The 20,232-nt window shown below is 39.8% G+C and overlaps 1 protein-coding gene across 10 annotated transcripts in view; it reads left to right on the plus strand.

Annotated features, from left to right (window-relative positions):
- GPC6 (glypican 6) overlaps window positions 1–20,232 on the plus strand; it is a 1,136,844-nt gene that overhangs the window by 1,044,198 nt on the left and 72,414 nt on the right. For all 10 annotated transcript variants that reach the window (XM_039518904.1, XM_039518933.1, XM_039518930.1 and 7 more), the window contains 2 exons: window positions 670–800; window positions 7,818–7,961. In XM_039518904.1, the coding sequence (XP_039374838.1) occupies window positions 670–800; window positions 7,818–7,961 (275 nt within the window). The remainder of the gene's footprint in view (window positions 1–669; window positions 801–7,817; window positions 7,962–20,232) is intronic.

Consider the following 20,232-nt stretch of genomic DNA (forward strand, 5'->3'; position numbering starts at 1 on the left):
ATATAATAGGTTGTGTAAATCACAGAAGTTGCAAACAATATATCTTTCTGCAGACAATATTTAGCTGCATTTTGAAAATATATAGAGGGGAAAACCTGGTTTATGCCTATTTGTTATGGCAGAAATCCAATATTTATCCTCTGTTATTACTGCAAAAAAATGGATCATTGGGGTCAGAAAGAACAGCTGTTTTAATTATAAGATCCTGATATATCATATCAAAGTTTTCATCATCTTGTGCAAGCTCCAGAAATATACCCAAGGGTTCATTTCAATCCACCTGCTTTTCCTGATGGATAAGATTACGTAGTCTAGAGAACAAATCTGTTTCAGAATGTTGAGATACAGTCTGTATATGAAGAAGTTTTCTCCTCAGATTGATAACGCTATGGCAACTGTTATTAATATAACTTTTACATTCTCTGTTACTTTGGTGGTGGTGGATGTTAGGTAGTTATGATAATCAGGGGATTACATCTGCAGAGAAAGTTTCCATTACATTAAAGTTTCTTATGTCCCTCTGACACACATCTGCTGAATACTGAACGAGGCCATGAGCATTTGAATATTCCCAGCTCTGACAGGGCAAGCTGAGTGGTATAACATTAGCTTTTTTATGCTCTCTGGGTACCCTTTCTTTAAAGGAATGGCTCCTTTGTGTTTTAACAGATGCTATGCTCTTGGTAGCAGAGAGATTAGAGGGACCATTCAACATTGAATCAGTCATGGATCCTATCGATGTCAAGATTTCTGAAGCCATCATGAACATGCAAGAGAACAGTATGCAGGTGTCAGCAAAGGTACTGTGCAAGTCACTTATTATCTGCTCTTGAATATTGCAGCCAGAGAAAAATTAGCAAGCCCTGTCTGCTATCCTCTGTCTATGAAGGATTGACCATGCTACTCAAAATTATAGTCTCTTGTCTTCAAGTGAACCTGGCCCACTCTAACTATCTCACCTTTTTAAAAACTCTATAGATTTTTTTCAAGCAAGAATGGCATTGCAAAAAGTACCATTCAATTAGCTTCATATTATTGGCTGCTAAAAAGTTTACAACAGACGAAGAATGTTGAATAATGTTTCATATTTGTTGGGAACTTTCTGTGGTTGCTTTATAAGAGGCAGTCTGTGGAGTGAGGTCTGGAACTTCCACATGTGCCTGGTCTGTGACTTTCCTTATTAACATCTAAACATGCTTTCATCTGTATAGGTCAGACTAATGCATGACATGCTGGAGGTGAATAAATTAAACACCCCATTTAACCTCCTTTTAATGGCAACTCAGGAAAAACAGGATTATGTTCTACAGCCTCTGATTATCAGACCTCAGTTTGATAGAGTTTTGTCTACAATCTGACTTGGCAATAAACAGAGTTTACTCCTTTCCATCTTGAGTGCGTGTATCTATGCATCCACCAGTAGCTCCTCTGAACCCATTATTATCAAGGTCCTTTGAATTCGGTAGTAAGTATTGTTGAGCTGTTAGTGAACAAGAGAAGACTTTTCTGTGATTTATCTTTAGTGGTACTCCTTGGTAAAGTATCTGAAGACAATAGTCTTGCCATCTTCTCTGCATCAAAAGACTGGCTAGTTCTCATTGATCTAACACACTTGGGTATTCATGTCTGCTCAGCCAAGACTGCTAGCTGATTCCGTGCTTTTTCATTTCCCAGACAGAAACTACTGTAACTAGGAAGTTGGGGGAGGGAGAAGGTTTGAGATTATTGTTTGTTTTAAAAATCCCCCAAACCTGCTATTTATTGACCCAGTCCTGCAAGGTGCTGAGCATTTCAACTCTCAGTGAAGTTGTTAGGATTTTAACAGTGCTCTACACCTTGCATGATGGGGCCCTGTTCCTGCAGTGGTGGTCTTAGAGCTCACCAGACACACTGAGGATCAAACCACACTCTCTCATATGCTGTGAGATTTATAGCCTGGCTTTGTAGCATACTCCACCCTTAAACCAAGAAAGAAGCAAAACTTTTCCTTAAAAGAAAAGTTTTCATTGAAAACTCACCCAGTCTGTATGTTCCAACCAATTTAATTTTCATTTTGATTGCTTGCTCTCCAGAGCAAGCAATGTATTTTTTAATTGGCCGGGAAAAAGGCCTTCCTGCCTAGATCAATGACATCACCACTCCTTGGCGTGAACTCAGCTTCCTTCTCAATTGCAATAATACAGACTTTTATCCTTTCACTGGAAAATATTTGAATTGCTATAATGGTTGGTAAATCATGAGAATATTCCATTTGCACTGTAAAGCTTTCATTTCTTGTGGGGAAGTCTGGTCATACCCTTCCTAAAATCTTGAGCTGTGGAAACCATTTATAACAGTGAAATTAACCTTACTGTACTTTTATAGCTGATAGGGAAATCCTCTTGCTTGAGGGAGTTTTATTGATTACGGCTCCCTCACCTTTATAGATTTAATCCAGGCCTTTAGATCATGGCTCTCCAATAAGTCAGACCTCCATAAAGTATTCACCATAATAAGAGCTTGGGGCCTTAGATTGTTTTGGTTCAGTGGTATGATCTCCTCTTGAAATTCTTCAGTTCCCACCTACCCTGAACATTAATGGCATGCCTCATGCCTGTGTCATTAATGTCAATGACTCCAGAGAAAAGGAAAATCATTCTTCAAAATCAGTTGTAGGCAACCAGGGGACTGAAATGCATTGCATATCATTTACAAATTTCCCTTCAAGAATATGACAGCATTCACAACTGGATCTTCTTCTTAGCATATACGCAACATGCTTCAGGTGGCATGTAACCACGATTCATCAGCAAATTTGGTCCACTGGTTGGATCATTAGCTTCCCTGGGTCAGGGCAGGTATAGATGGGGAGTGCGACGTGAATGCTGATCCATCCCCCACCCCCCCCACACACACAACTGGATTATAACTGTCATCTTTTGCTTATAAAAATAAGTGTGTTGCATAATATACCTATGTATGCCACCTTCTGATCCATTGATATACATGAATATAATGTATTAATAGACTTTGAATCAGTTTTCTCTAGTGTAAATTTTTCCATTTATACCTACTGCCCTCCCTGGATATAACTTAGGTGAAAATTAAATATAGATATAATTTGGCTGCATAAAAGACAATTTCAGAGCTAATCTAGGAAGACATTTACATTTGTCAGTTATTCTCAAACTCTAGGAGGAGAACTTATCAAATACCACTTTCTGCTGGAAAATATTAGATAAATTAATGGATATTGACACTAGAGATTTAACACACTCCTTGGGCAGCATGCTATTTTTCCAGTATTACATTTTTTTCAGACAATTCTGGACTATACATTAGACTGACCCCTCTCTCAAGATGGATTGATTAGGGCACTCAGTCAGCATACCACTAGCCTCTAAATGTAGCATTCTCTCTTGTGAAAATTATACTGTAATATACATATAATATCATGCATACACACAGAGGCTTCATTTCACCCACCACTGAAATGCAGTCATTGCTACTGAGAAATCTGGCTGTTATTTAACAAGTCAGTTTATCTACTGGTGTAAACTGGTACAGCTGTCTTCAAATCAACAGAGCCATCCCAGCTTACCAACTGAGAATGTGATGCTTTGAATTTGGCATGGTGTACACCTGGGGCAATCTCTCTGAAAGACATCTTGATAACTCCATCCTATATACCTAACACAGCCTCATAGTTATTTTAATCTAAATTCCATCCCTCTCCTGATTCAAATATTTTCTGAAAGCCTGCCTGTTTCATAAGGTTTTCCCATTAGAATATAATCTCACCAATTTGTGTTTGTTGAGCAAGGCACTGTTCTGTATTGTGCCTACTGTTATTTTATATTGGAATCTCTTTGGGACAAGGATCATATTTTTGGCACAGTTCACCTATTATATAGTGCTATATAAATAAATAAAAATGTATGCTTCTGTGTGAATAATGGTGGCCATCAATACCAAAGCAGCAGTAACAAAAACACATGAAACCTCAATACGTCTCATTTTTTAATATTCATCATTTATCCTTCCTTTCTCTTTGAGTGTTAGATAGGGTATTGAAGTATCCATCCAGTTTCTTACACCTGCATATATACGATAGATATTCAGTACCATTCTTGGTGTTCTCCTTCTGCACAGTCTTCTGTTCATTTTTTCACTTTATCCTCTCATCTGTTAGATGCTGTAGGGATTCTGTCTTAGCTAATGTTTTGGATGTTTTTTCTCTACATTCTCTAATGGCTCGTTGACGTTAGTGGGAATTGGATTGTTCCCTAAATCAATGGGACTACTCATGTGCTTAAAGTTACGCATGTCTGAGTACTTCTCTGAATCAGGTCTAAATGTCTTACATTTCATTCCTCCTGTTTCCTACACAACTTTGATTTCTTTACTTGTATTCCTTTATGACTTATATGCTAATTATCTGTTTCTTAATTAACTAATCCATATATTTATTCCTTCAGTATATGTCAGCAAGTTCATATTTGTTCTAATTCTCTCTTTTTCAGCTAAAATCTGGGATTGATACTTAAGGGTTCTCTGACAGTATTTTCATTTTGTATCCCCTATTTCCCTAGGAACTCTGTCGGTGAAATGTAGGATTTGAATGTCTTCATCATATGTTACTGCTATTGGGAATGTTGGTAGTTTATTTTTATTGTATGTTTTGTAAACTTTGTTGTTGTCCTTTTCTGGCAAAGAATGATATGCTGGAAATTTCGATTAAGGATGGATCATTTGGTATAAACCAAACTCAAATCACCCTTTGTGCTACGGATTTGTTGAGAGAGTGGGAGAGGCTGGGCATTGTATGCAGAGTTAAAATGTAATAGCTGACTGGTGAGGTCATTGCACACCACCATCTCTTTGTTTGAAGAAAGTAGGAATTAAATTGGCAGATGTCAACAAGAGTTCTAGGCTGTCTGGCAAGGACAAATACGTAACACTATCACAGGCAGCTTGGACATTTCTCCTAGCTTGGTCCACCATTACCAAAACAGGAGAATAAAATGGGTTCCCAGTATTATCAAAACTACACTTCCTCTTCTCCAAACCTCTCTCTCTCGCTATATATACACACACACACACACACAGTTTTTTTCAAAAGAAAGCAGAAGGTTACCTTGCAGACCTCAGATGCCTAAACTGATTCATTCAAATCCCAACGTTGAAATGCTAACCATCAAGCCATCAATTCACATGATAAAACCAGCAGGCTGGATGCTGTCCAGAAATCTATAAGGTTCATTCTTTCACATATCTAATGGTTTTTTGTTCAGGAAATATTTCATGTACTCCTCCTTAGTCTACATTTTGAAATCCCAAGCCTCATCTTTTCACTTCCTGTCCTGTCCCTTACCACCTGCGTCCAGGTTAGAAAATGTCCCTTTTGTGTAGTTAACAAACTGCGGATTGCATCTTCATTGTATTATTGTGAGATAACTTTCAAAGGAGCAGATGATTTCTCCTCTCCAAATCTATAAAGTACTATAGAATTCTGCTGTTGTCTGGTTGCATGCAAATTTGATGACAAAAACATACACAATGGACGAAAAAACTTGTATATTTCAGCAAATGCATCAAAATCTGTACCAATTCTCCAATATGTGATAGAAAAAATGAAATATAAATAGAAAGAAAAAATACCATAGTAGATTACTTGAAGACAAATGGGATTACTAGCAGTTCAGGCAAACTAGAGTTTAGGCAAATTGTTTGTGTTTGGTATTAGAGATGGTTGAAAAACAGAATGTTCATCCACAGGGAATTCTGATATTTCAACATTTGTTTTCATCCTTAATTGAGACAAAAAGATGAAATATCAAACATTTTCACAGAATAAAATTTTTTTAAAAAAATTATTCAAAATTTTTGACCAAAACAAACCATTTTGACACGAAATCTCAAAACACAATGCCAATTCATACTGAAACGCTTTGTTTCTACATGTCCATCTAAAACAAACAAAAATAATTGTTTGGAAAGGTCAATTTGATTGTAAATGACATTAGAATGAAATGTTAAGTTAAAATATCAATTCAAAATGAAACTTTTTTTAAAAATGTCATGAGAAAAATCATAAAATATTGGTGAAATTGACTTTTGCTGTCGAAATATCAGTTTTAGTGCAGCCATATTTTCCAGTGAAAAAAACGTTGTCAGAAAATTTTTGACCAGCTCAGTTTGGTTTGATGAATACCTGGGGCCCTACCTATCAACGTTGTCTTTATAACTGTACCTTGTATGCCAGAAACTTCCTTACTTATTTTAACCCTATTGTATAGCACTGTGTACACTAGAGTACTATGGTAAGAGTACTAAGTAAGACTCCAATTCAGCAAAACACTTAAGCAAGTATATAACCAAGTGTATGAATAATTCCATCCTGGTTCAGCAAAGCACCTTGCTTAAGTGTTTCCCTGAATAAGGACAGGATTGCTCATGTGCTAAAAGTTAGGCATATGTTTAAGTGCTTTGCTGAATGGAGGCCTAATAAGTTAAGAATGACCACTGACTGCTCTTGTGTGGATAATTCTGGCCTTCAGTTTCAAAGCAGCAACAGAAAATCTTATAGCAAAACCTCCATATGACTCATTTTTTTTTAAAAGTTGAACGTCTGTTTGTGTTAGAGTTGCCAACTTTGTAATTTTTAAAAACCAGACACTCCAGCAGGAGTGCTGGAACTTCCCCCACAAGGCCTTGCCTCTTCCCCCGAGGCCCCACTGCCTTTTCCCACTGAGGCCCTGCCCCCCATTCGCTCCTCTTCTCCCATAGCTTGGTGTTCTTCCCCTCTCCTCCCCACTCAGTCCGGGTCAAGAGGGACTCACCTGCAGAGCCAGGGCTGGAAGCTGCAGCTGCCCAATGCAGGTAGGAGGTGGCCCCAGCTGAGTAAGGACTGGCACTGGTGGTGACCAATGCCTCCTCACCTACCCTGCCCACAGTAACCAGACTTTGGGTCTTCACTATGAGGTCCCCTTTATGACCGGACTTTCTGATAGAAAACTGGGCACCTGGCCACCCTAGTTTGTGTGAAGGCTGGTGAAGTTAAAATCCAGCTTTCTTCATCTATAGATATATAATAGATATTAAGTAGCATCCCTAGTGCTCTCCTTCAATATGTGCAGTAAAAACAGCACTGCTTATTTTCCAAATATTTTTCTTTTTATTCAGACTTTATAATTAACTCAAACTGATGCTTCTGAAAACTGCCAGACTGACATCCCTGAGGCATATCTTTATCCAGCGAACAAGAACAATGGCAGAACATACTCCTCATGATTGCCTAATCAGTGTACCTCAGCTCTGATGTGCAGAGACCATCTTTTAGGGGGATGAGAGGCTAGTTAAGTTATAAGGCCATTGAGCCCTTGACCTGTCTTCTGAGACTGCCAACAAGATTACCAAGTAGTGCCAATTGTGGTTGGGGGGGAGCAGTGGGTTTGTGGATACCTAACAGGTCTTAACTTAATTTGAAACCAACTGCAGCTGCATCCAACCACAAAAGATTTTGTTTGTTTGTTTCTCTTTCTGGAGGGATAACAACCCAAACATCATTCAGATGTTAGCCCGTTTCAATAACTACCAAAATGGGCTAAACTCAAAATGTGACCTAGATGAAAAAGGCCCTGTACATTAGTGCAAATCTCTTGAATAGATCTTAGTAATGATGTCCATCCAAGTTTTGATTTAGGGCTGGTAGTTAATTCATTATTACCAGGATATCAATGCTAAGTTACAAACCTATGAATGGGATATTGCACTTGTAAAGTATCCCTCTTCCTTTTTAAAGGAAAGTTTGATGTAACCTAAAATGCTTCTTATAGGTCTTTCAAGGATGTGGCCAGCCTAAACCAGCACCTGCTTTAAGGTCTTCCCGCTCCGTTCCTGAGAACTTCAATACCCGCTTTAGGCCATACCATCCTGAGGAGAGACCAACAACAGCTGCTGGCACGAGTTTGGATAGACTGGTAAGTAATAACATTTGCTATCTTCTCTCATTAGGCTAGCAGAGATGGAGGGAATTTTGCTTTGAGAATATTCCTTCACAGGAGATGTTTAATATTTTCATAATTACTGTATGTACTGTAATTATCATATATGCTGTGCGACTTTGTAGTAAACAAATGACTTTTTACATTGAAAACAGTAAGGAAATTACATCTTTTTGGAGACCAGTATGACTCAGATTTGATATTTTGGAAAGATTGGAAGGTGATAAACTCTTTCCTCCTGGTCATGAATTAGATAGACAATTCAAGGAAAATATTTATTAATATATTTCCTTTGAAAAAAATTGCCTACATCAAATTTCCATTTAAGTATTAAGTTAAGGATTCAGCCACCAGTTCTTCAATATATGCACTTATAATGTGCATTTCTCATTCATCAGGTCCAGTGCTTCATTTAATATGGCTGTTCGTAAAGTTACAGTCAGTTTTGTTTTGTTTTTTACAACCCACTCTTAAAAAATAGGCTTTTGATAAGCTAGCATGTAAGTGATCACTAATCTTGCCTTATTTATTCAGTAATTTTAAAAACAATCATCTTAATATAAAGTTATTTTAGTTATTTCAAGTCAGTGGATTCATATCTCAGACAACAATATTCCTGCTGTTTGTACACCTCTAAAGTGGATTTAAAGATGTGTAATTATTAATGGTGTTAATATTATTTTGCAGTTATGGTGTAAAGTTAATGGATAAAAGCATTAAGGACATGGAGCACCTAAACCAAAGCTGTTTGCTTTATGTAAACACCGCTTATTGTACTTCTTTCTGAATATTAGAAAGCATGCCTTGGCATGACTTCTTCCATACTTTTTACTTAATATCATAAAATTAGAATCGTAACTTTAAATTGGTTTGAGCTGGTTCCTGATACACGGGTGAGTTTCAATATTTAAGGAGAAATTTTATATGCTTCTAATTCAAAACAAGATCCAGGTCTCTATTTTATACAATCATTTCGGATCAGCATTCAGGTCACACTTGCCGTCAGTATCTGGCCCAAGCCGTGGAAGCTAATGATCCAACTAGTGGACCAAATTCGGGTGATGAATCCTGGTCACCTGCCACTTGAGGCACGTTGTGCATATGCTAAGAAGAAGACGAGCTCCTCTTATAAATTAGCACTCCAGGCTGCCAAGTCTTTCCCATAGTCTATATTATAATGTATCTTACCCCTTCATTTTAATTAAGTGAAAAGAATACATAGGATATTTCAAATCAGGACATGGGCTTGTATTATAGTTGTACTAACTTTAAGCAACAGCTGTGGCACCCAGTAATTCTGGCAACAGTGTAGCTTGTTTCCCCCTAAAACAAAAAGGTAAAATCTATGTTTGTCTCCATGATGGATTCAGATTATTGGTTTACAAACATGAAGGAAGCATATTACAATGTAACACTTTAAACTAAGATTTAGCCATAGGGTGAAATTCTGGCCCCAATTAGAGTGAATGGCAAAACTCTAATTGGCTTCAGTGGGGCAGGATTTCCCCCTTAAGGGTATGTCTACACTGGAGCAGGAAGGTATAATTCCCAGCTTGAGTAGACATACTCACATTAGCTCTCATCAAGCTAGGGCTCAAAAAGTGGAATGGCCCAAGGGGCTAACCACTGTGACTATACCCCTAGGGTCTCTGACAGGTTCTCAGAACAACTAGCCCTCTTGCTGCTACAGCCACACTCTGTTTTTATCATGCTAACTATTTGGGGTATATCTGCTTGAGCTGGAAATTACACCTTCCAGCTCCAGTGCTGTCATTACTCAAAGTCTGTATTCGCAGGCTCCAATTCTTCCCCCTGCTCCATGCAAGTGCAAGGCTCCTTCTGCATGGATGCACATACAGCACTGGGGCTACAGCCAACTGAAAGCTCATGGAAGCCAGGGGGAGTGTGGAGTGCTCATGGAATTAAGTCACAGGATATAAAGGGGGCAGTGGGAGGAGAGGGGTTAAAAAGGAAAGTTGGTAGTAATAGTTCATCTTGAACTACTTCTATATACCAGGAGCAGCTAAAGCAGGGGTGGGCAAACTTTTTGGCCCAAGGGCCACATCTGGGTGGGGAAATTGCATGCAGGGCCATGCAGGAGCTGGGGCAGGGGGTTGGGGTGCAGGAGGGGGCTCAGGGCAGGGGTTGGGGTGCAGGAGCGGTGTGGAATGTGGCAGGGGCTCAGGGCAGGGGGATAGGGTTCAGGAGAGGTGTGGCAGGGGGCTCAGGGCAGGGGATTGGGGTGCAGAAGGGGTTCAGCATGCAGGCTCCAGCCCAGCACCGCTTCGGGGTGGCAGCAGTGTGCAGCGGGGCTAAGGCAGGCTCCCTGCCTGCCCTGGCCCTGCACTGCTCCTGGAAGCAGCTGGCACCACGTCCCTGCGGCCCTTGGTGGGGGGGCAATAGGGCTCCGCATGCTGCCCTCACCTGCTGGTATCTCCCCCGAAGCTCCCATTGGTCACGGTTCCCCGTTCCTGGCCCATGGGAGCTGCAGGGGGAAGTGCCTTCAGGCAAGGACAGCACGTGGAGCCCTCTGTCTGCCCCTGGGGCCACGGTGCTGGCCGCTTCTGGGAGCGGCGCAGGGCTGGCAATTCTACAGGCTGGATCCAAAGTCCTGATGGGCTGGATCCAGCCCGTAGGCCATAGTTTGGCCACCCCTGAGCTAAAGCATTGTTACCACTTTAAAAGAGATCAGGCATTCCCCATACATAGAGTGAGAATACTGCTGGAACCACTGATATCTTTTACAAGGTAAAACCATTTAAACTATGATACACAATAAATAAAATAGCAATGGAGCAGATTCATCTGTAGTTGGCCATCTATGACTGTTACTAAGGCAAACTTTCAATGTAGACAATGCTTTATACTCTGTGTGACTTCATTGACTTTCAATGGGGAATTTGGTCCCATTTGACTTGACCAAATTAGATTTCCCCAAGTTTTTGAAAGGAGAGCAACTTTATCATTGATAGTCTCACTTAACAAAGTGTTACAGCTAAATAGTCTTCTTCCTGGTGACATTTAAATTGGAAACTGTTATTGTCCTTGTAGCTATTAAAATCTGTATCAAATACAGATCTAAACAACAGTATCCTTAGTGTTAGCTCCTTTTGTGCCCAGTCCAGCATCCACTGAAGTGAGAGATGGCCACTGACTTCAGCTGGAGTTGGAACAGGATTCTCAATGGATTGGGGCATAAGGTTTTGTTTCAGAACTATGATCCTTTATCCATGCTTTGAAAAGTCTCAAACCAAGTAGTGGAAGTTTCCCAGAAAGATTTAAATGCTATATATTTTTTTAAAATAGTATTACAAAAAGGCTGATGTTCTGAACAAAATTTTCATAATGTGTATGATTTGATGTTTTCCAGTCTGTGTGCCACTCACTTTTGATTACTTAATTAATATAAATATACAACAAAGTAGCTCACTATTTTCATAGGCAGTGTACCATAAAATCTAGCCTCCTTTGAATTTTTTTTGCAAGCAATGCAAAAAATACCTCCTTGTTTTTCATGGTAGCTTTTTCTTGTGTTTCACATGACTATTCAACATTAAATTAATGCTTTAGAAAGAAATCTGTCTTTGAGATTTCATTCTTAAAATACTGTCAAATCATTGAACATTAAACCATCATAGCAAAGACCAAAGGTGGAGCTGCATAGACTCTAAAAAGTGAAGTGACAAACAAAACTGGTATCATCAGAAGGATCAGTCTTTGACAGCATATTCTCATACGAAAACAAATTATTCCAGTTGCATTTCAGTCATATACTACAATGTAATATAGTTTAAGCCAAATTTCAGCATCCACAATTTGGGGACAGATTTTCAAGACATCTCAGCTCCCCTTCAGAAACCTAAATGAAGTGACCAGATTTTCCAGAGTACTTAGCACCCAGCAGATCCCATTAAGTGGCCTAAAAATGCAACAATACAAATTTGGCCCGTTATCATTAACTTAACCTGTTTTGATACATCCAAGCATTAAAGCAGAGGCAGTTATTACTTAATGGCAGAACATAGACATTTTGGGAAGAGTGTTATATGATATCAAATTCATAATAGCTGCATCCTAATGGCATTTGATAAATAACAAATCAAAGTAAGACCTGCAAATGTGAAAATGAAATATCAAAAAGTAAAGTTGGCATGTATTTAGCTTAAAACTGATCAAATACACCTATGATGTCAGACTTAACATGTGTACTCAGCTTTCACTGCTGGGTCTATTTGGTTTCTTCTGAAATGTATTATCTAAGAATTCTCATTTACAAAAGACTGCTTATAATGACACTTTATCTTCTCTGTGGTTAGCTGCTTGGTATAACCTGCTATGTTATTTTTTTCTGTTCCCTGAATCTGTTTTCCTCTTGCTTCCCAGAGGACTATCTGGAGGACAATGCAACATGGTGTAAGCTTTGGTATTCTTATTCTTCACTTTCATACCCATTTGTCTTTGTAAAATATTGCCAAACTACTACTTCTAATTTCATTTCTACCATTTTTCTTTGTTTATCTGTAGACTAAATAGAAGCCGTGTCTTTCATAATTTTAAATGGGCTAATTGAATTCTGAGTCATGCTTAGAGTTTATAGTTCTTTTCCAAACCATTCATCTGTTCCAAAGGTGGTTTCTGATCTCAGTGAAGGACTGTTATCTATCAGTGAGAGCAAAGGGGACAAGATGTCAGGACTCCTGGCGTTCTAGTCCTGGATAGACCATAGTCTACCTGTGTGCCCTTAGACAAGCCACTTAGCCTCTCTATTTGATTTGCCCATCTGTACAATGGGTTTAATAATTTTTACTATTTCACAGAGGTGAGCAATGTTTGTGAAGTGCTTTGAGACCCTTGGATAAAAAGCAAAGGCTGTTCTCAGCAGAGGGCCTCAGTCATCAGATTCAAGCTGGAACTCCAGCTGAGACTGAGTCTTACTACCTAAAGGGAAAAATGACAGAGTCCTTTATTTCAGCAAGACTTCTCTGAAGAACCTTCACATTGCAATGAGGCCCTGGCTGTAGGATGTAAGAAATAAACTCCACATATTTGATTCTTCTTGAGTAAATTGCTTTACATGCAGGGAAGCGGTGGGGGCTTAACTCCTCTTCCACAAGAGAGTGGGTGTACTATTAAATATACTGTACATAATGATACACCCATTCTATGGGAATGGGCACCTGAGAAATTGACCACAAAGTTATGGGTGTGATTTACATTCAGGTACAGTATTGTAGCTGCATAGACAAGTGCATGACCATGTGCCCAGACTAAAAAAAAAGAGTCTCTTTCATGCTACTTGCCATTAGAATATGAGTGCATTGTCTCCTGCTTTGTAGGAGAACCTTCCTTTAGTATTATGAAAATAAATAATCTAAATAGCAGAACCTGAAAATAGTAAGCCTGAATGTAGCACTGTACACTTAAAATGCAAAAAAAGATTTTTGCTCACTGAAATAGGTTTGTTTGCTGTGTGAATGAAAGCAGGCAGCAGGCTAAAGAACCAAGAGAAGCCTAAACACCATAAAAAAAAGCAAGAAATCTGTTTTCAACTACTTCCTTCCCAACATTTCCAGAATTACATGAAGCAGAAAATATAATTCAAGCAACTAATCTGCTTTGCTTTTTAGCCAAAAAGAGCGAAAATTAAAAGGACAATTTACTTTGAACATGTTGATTTGAACCTCTTAGTGAATCTTCTGGCGTACTTGTGAAACGTATAGACCACACTTTCCGTTTTGTTTGACTCCACTTAGTCCAAAGTCTGGGAATCTTAAATATATGCAGAGTTACAGCACAGTACGCCTGAGATAGGATGTGTACTCTGAACATTTTATTTCCCAAGAGACCCTAGAAGATAATCCAGCAGAAATAAATCTTAAAGGGTTTAAAAATAAAATCTAGTATCTCAAACACTGCAGGACAGATATAATTTTTCCAGAACCTTTTGCATATATAGCTCGCGGGAATGGATAAGAGCACCAAGCACATAAAAGACTTGGTAACTCAGGAGGTACTAATCACAATTCTAAGCCAGAAGAGACTGGGCTCCAATACTTGTAATAGTAGCCAGATGACCTCCACATGCAATATCTTCACACCACTAAAGTGCTATGCTGTTGGAGGTGCTGTTTCTATATGCATGATGTTATGCAGCAGATGTGCACTTTGTGGATATAATCGAAGCTAAGATTTATTTCTCTTCCATAACCAGATTCCATTTACCACCCTGGAGACTGTTTTGTTATTAGCTGTCTGTGTAAAGTGTATATAATGAAAAAAAAATATTTGGAAATGTGATGGGGTCATTTGGTGTTAAAGTTAAGTTTTGTTTGTTTCTCCTAAAATAAATGTTCTTTGGTGTTTTTTTGAAGTTTCCGTCACTGCAGTATCATAATAGGCTTAAGTCTGCTATCATCTTTCCCCTCATATTTAATACCAATTTCAGGGGGCAAAGGCAGGTGAATGGTAGCAATTGACAAAATCCTCCCAGGAGACCTGGCAGCATTCCATTTTAAGAAAAAAAATTGTAATAATATTCCATAGCCCCACTGAAGATTCTGCATGATGCTAAATTTGATGCATTGCATTTCTAAAGCATGAGAGACAGTTACTAAGAAACTGCTTTATTAAACCCTCTGCCCCTGTCTGTAGGTGAAACAGGTCTGTCTACTGCTCAGATCCTGTTTAGCATGAACAATGCAAAACTGTCCTTCAACCATACTAACAAAGCAAGTTCTCCACCTTAATTAGTTCTCTAAGAGAAATGAGTAAGGCTGGGTTTGCTTGCAGTGTGTACTGTGGCTGAATAATTACGTGCTGACAAACTCCCTCCGTGAAAGCAGCTCTTGTTGGAACTTCTTCTAAATATGAGCTTGCTAGGGATGGTTGAATTTCCTTTATCGGTTGGGTGTAAAGACCCACTGAGAGGCAGCATCTCATTTTCAGAAATATCTTAAGGATATAAACAATAAAGTATAAACAAGCTACAAAGAAGACAAGAAATATGAAACCTTGCAAGTTGCCAGCTGTGTTCACTCTTGGTTAGTAGACTTCGCCACACACAGCAGAATGTGATAATAGAACACTAGTCAGACTTCAATTTCTTTCCATTTAGGTATGATATGGTTGATGAGCCTGGTTGTGGATATTCTAGAAATTCATATAAGGCTATATTTTGCTTCCAGCTGCACCACGTCAACCCAGAGTAACTCCATTTCAGACTTTGGAGTTACTCTGCTCTTACCTAGTGTAACTAAAGCAAACTTTAGCTTTTTATGCTTGTTTCTGAATAGGCAATTTCTAATGGCACTAGTCACCATAGTATCCAAATACCTAAAATGATAGTTTGTCTCCAACAAAATCAGGTTATTCCTGGGAATGAAGAAACCCTCAGTCTAATTCAGTAGTCCTGGAAACCTAGATTAAAGTCCTATTCCTTGTCCCTTCTGTTTCAGCTCCTACTAAGTAAAGGGTAGGGTTTTTTTTTCCAACATACAGCCTTTGAATGAATAAGCTAAACAGGAAAAACATCAATACTGCTCTTTCAGCACAGGGAAGGGTCACATTTAATTCCATGTGTGTGTATTAATCTTTTGCATGCAGGAGGAAAGGTGAATTATTAATGTTCACATTAATGCTATAGAAAGCTTGTGGCTACACCAAACACCCTGTGGACCTTAGCGCTTTTACACTTTGTTAAGGAAATGAATATGGTTTTAAAGCTAATAGTATTGCTGGTGTCCCTACTATACAGTTTTTAAACCATGCTACTTTACATGCTCATAAGTAATATAAAACATAGTTGTGACTGTCATGGTACACGAGCTGCCTGAAAACTGTTGCACTAAAATGGTTCCTGGGTGGTTACTGTCAACATGACAAACTGAAAGTGATATTACCAAGGCCTTTTCTTCATAGTCAAAAATGGGACCAGTGATTTACTATCTTGTCCCAGTTTCAGGATTAACTGAATTTTTGACCCCTCCTGGTCCTCATTAAGGGTATCCACTTAAGGTTTCAGACTCCCTGCAATCACTTCTCTTGGGTGGAGAACCGCATCTCTCTCTCCCACCAGACTCTGCACTCCACTGTGATTTCCCCAGGAGGTCTGACTGTGGCCCGGCACATGTGTTATCCTCTCTCCAGCGGCTATGACAGTATGCACCAGTTACCAATAAGCCTTCACATAGCAAAATACATTTATTCTTAGGTTAAAAACATTACAGAAAAAATATACCGAAACCTATCACCGTTTCCTATATGGATGCCCAAAGCTTACCAGTGGTCAGCCATCAGTCTTATGGGATCCTGGTAAGTCCAACCCTTCCGTAAGTGTCAGGATCCCTCATGGGACAGAAGGTCCTGTCTGTTCCCTGAATCAAAAGAAGGCCCCATCTCCTTTTAAACTCAGCCTCTTTATACCAAAAGCCTTTATCTGTTGGTCTCAGAAAACCCAGTTTGAACCAGAAGATGCAAGTCTCCTCAGGTGTGGTACCTCTCTCAAGATGCTGACAATCTGATTCACCTTAATCACCTTCCACTTTTTTTGGTTCCTGGAGGAGCTGTGGTAACCTTTCCCTGTCCCCAGGGTTGCATGCAATCCCTGGCCTAAAGTGATACATAAACCATTCATAAACTTAATACAGTATGGTCCCCAAAGATATTAAATGCAGTTGCAATATCTGTCACTCTCTTGTTGAAACATACCAGTAAATTACATACTGATTAATTACAAGGGCCCATTTTTGCCACTGTTGATGCATCCTGCGTGAAATCAAGTACAAGTTAGCTGAGTACAGGCTTGATTGCAAATAGTGAAATTAAAGCTTTGGTGACCTCTGACCTTACTGGAAACAGAGATGCTACACTTGCAAAAACAAAATATGAGTTAAACTACGCTCTTGTGCTTAATTCTCTTGAGCCATTTTCAGCTGTTTCACTTTTACCAGACCATGGCAAACAGATGTATTGTGTAGTTCATAATAGAAATGTGCTGCACTGGACTCTGCTCATAACAGACATAGTTATAACAGGAAGTCAGTTACAGCAGACAAAAACTGATTTCCCAAGCCAAACATATCACGTTTAATACATTTTTATTTGGTTGTAATGGATGGAAATTGGTACTTTATGGACTTTTATGGGTATTACTAGTGCCTAGAGGGGAGGTAAAATACAGGAACTAAAAAGATTTACCTTCACACAAATACTGTCCCCTTTGTGAACTTTCCTTTGTCAAACAAATACTGGGGAAGATGAATGTTTTACGTGTTTAAAGATAACCTGTATTTCCTTCCTGACTCTTCCCCTTCTTCCCCCACCATATCAATGGAAGCCAACAAAACGGACCACGTCCCTGTCACATTCAACAGCAAAAAAATGAAAATTAAGAAGTTCTTTAAAAATGAATGTTCCTTTTTACAACAGGAATTCAGAATAAATGTATAGAACCAAATTCATACCCACATTAGCCTTTGACTTCAGTGGAATTTGATGGTGAGTTAGCGCAATCATTTTTACTTGCTTCCATCTGTGGTATCATCCCAGATGTGGTGTTATCTCTTGTGATGGATGTATCAGAAAAATAAATGATACATACAGAGCCTGGACATGTTGCCACTGAAAGCAATGGGAGTTTTGCCATTTGATGTAAATGGGAGCAGGATTGAGTCTTTGATGTATAATGAGCTTTTAACAAACTCTGGAATCCATCAGATTCATTTTAAAGCACTGGGAGTTTTGCTTTTCCCATAACATTCTTCGACACTCCTAAGTGCAGTCAGTAAAGCTGCAGTATAAACACCAGATGAAAATGAACTAGCTGAGGTGAAAGCTTTACATTTATGAAGAAAAGTCAGAACGAAAAAATCTCCAGTATACATAATTGTATTACTTCAGTGCATGCTGTCATCATTTAACTAACAGGCCTCTCTACCTGAACAGTGATTTCTTCTTGAACCTGTAGCAGGGCGGTCACCGCGCTCTGGCCCTGAAGGGGTTAAAACAGCCCTGGGAAAGGGCTGCCCTGGGGAGCCAATAGGGTAGGCTGAGTGGGAAGGCAGCCACAGCTGGGGCCACGCCCCAGTCAGGTCACACCTGGCCTTGTTATAAGGGCTCAGGGGGGAGCTGTGTCACTCTCTTTCCAGCCTGGGAGGGAGAAGGACCAGGCTGCCGGGGAGCGCAGGGTACAGGGAATGGAGCAGGGCTGGGGAAAGGCAGGAGGAGCTGGGGAGCTCTAGCCTGGTAAACCCCCAGGCTGCAGGCCTTGCTAAAAGGGCCAAAACAGGTACTGGGGTTGCAGAGACAGCAGCCCAGAGATAGACAGAGGCAGCTGGTCCAACCTTCTTGCCAATGATGAGTGGCCCAGACAGACTGCAGTCTGCCCCAGTGAATGGGGGGCTAGATGGTGACTGGCAGTAGCCACTGAGACTGAGTGTGAGAGGGTTGGGGGTTCCCCTGGGAAGGGAGACCCAGAGTGTGGGTGTACTGCTGGGAGCCTGGTAAAGGACACTGGGGTCTGGAAGGGACATGGGGGCCTGCGGCAGGTGAGACACTGGACAGTAGGAGGCGCTCCATACGCTGGAGAACTAATTCCCAAGACAACCAGCACGAGGTGCCACACCGGTGAGTCTTCAAGCTTTGCTACAGAACCAAAAAGATTACTAACTTTAAATGGATACTCTTAGTCTGCTAGAGTCTGAGCAGCAAATGTAATTCCAGGTGCTGGTGTGATGAATATTTTTAAATAACAAAACACTGAGAGTCAGATTTCTTTGTTGCCATTAGAAAAAATAGCTCATACAGGAAAAAAAAAGTGTTTCAGATAAAATAAATTAACTTAGAAGACATTTTCCCCTCTCAGTGACCTCAATATGAAGTTTGCAGGAAAGAAAACAAAATAAGTTTATAATCACAATAATATGCAAGTAAACAGTCTCTCACTTCCTTTTTTCAGGTATTATGGTGGTGGATGTGACAAAAACTGAATAGATTGTTTAAATGTCAACAGTACATATTATTATTTTGTATTATTTGTATTGCTGTAACATCTAGGGATCCCAGACACAAATCAGGGCCCCATTGCTCTAGGCTCTGTACAAAAAACGAACAATAATATTGCCCCTGGCCTGAAGAGCTTAATGAGATTCCCATTTTGGGTGTTCCTTTTCCTCAACCCGGCAGATATAGTATTCCCTACCAACATTTGTACTCTCCAGACAGTTTTGTAATCGTTCCATTGCTCTCCATTAATTTAATTGAAGCAGCAAAGAATCCTGTGGCACCTTATAGACTAACAGACGTTTTGCAGCATGAGCTTTCGTGGGTGAATACCCACTTCTTCGGATGCAAGTAGTGGAAATTTACAGGGGCAGGTTTATATATGCAAGCAAGAAGCAAGCTAGAGATAATCATGAAGAAACTTGCACAAATACAGATGGATATCATCTTCCTTTCCAAATGTAAACGGATGGACATCATACCTAATGGACTAAAGGTAAAAAATCCACTGCTATCTACATACTACACAGACCACAGTGAGAGATTATGCCATACTCTATCAAAGAAACTGAGGAACCACCTGATCAGCATCCTATACAGCAAACAGGAAAACATCAAAAAAGAGCTCTCCAACCTGGAGACTCTCATCAATAACCAAACTTCCATACAAACGGACTTCACTAAAATAAGACAGGAGATCTACATTACTCACTTCACCTCTCTACAAAGGAAAAAGGACTGTAAGCTGTCTAAACTCCTACCTGCTACATGGGGCCACAACCGTGGTACCCCTAACCCACCCAGCAATATCATCAATCTATCCAGCCACACACTCAGCCCAGAAGAAACGTCTGTCCTATCTCGGGGACTCTCTTTCTGCCCTGCCACCCCCACCAACATGATACAGTTCTGCAGCAATCTGGAAGCCTACTTTCGCCATCTCCGACTCAAAGAATACTTTCAGGACAACACTGAACAGCGCACTGATACACAGTTACCCTCCCACCAACAGCACAAAAAGAAGAACTCCACATGGACTCCTCCTGAGGGTCGAAATGACAGTCTGGACCTATACATTGAATGCTTCCGCCGACGTGCACAGGCAGAAATTGTGGAAAAACAACATCGCTTGCCTCATAACCTAAGTCGTGCAGAACGCAATGCCATCCACAGCCTCAGAAACCATCCTGACATTATAATCAAAGAGGCTGATAAAGGAGGTGCTGTTGTCATCATGAACAGGTCTGAC

This window comes from Mauremys reevesii, linkage group 1 (genome assembly GCF_016161935.1).
Source record: "Mauremys reevesii isolate NIE-2019 linkage group 1, ASM1616193v1, whole genome shotgun sequence".
NCBI classification, from domain to species: Eukaryota; Metazoa; Chordata; order Testudines; family Geoemydidae; genus Mauremys; species Mauremys reevesii.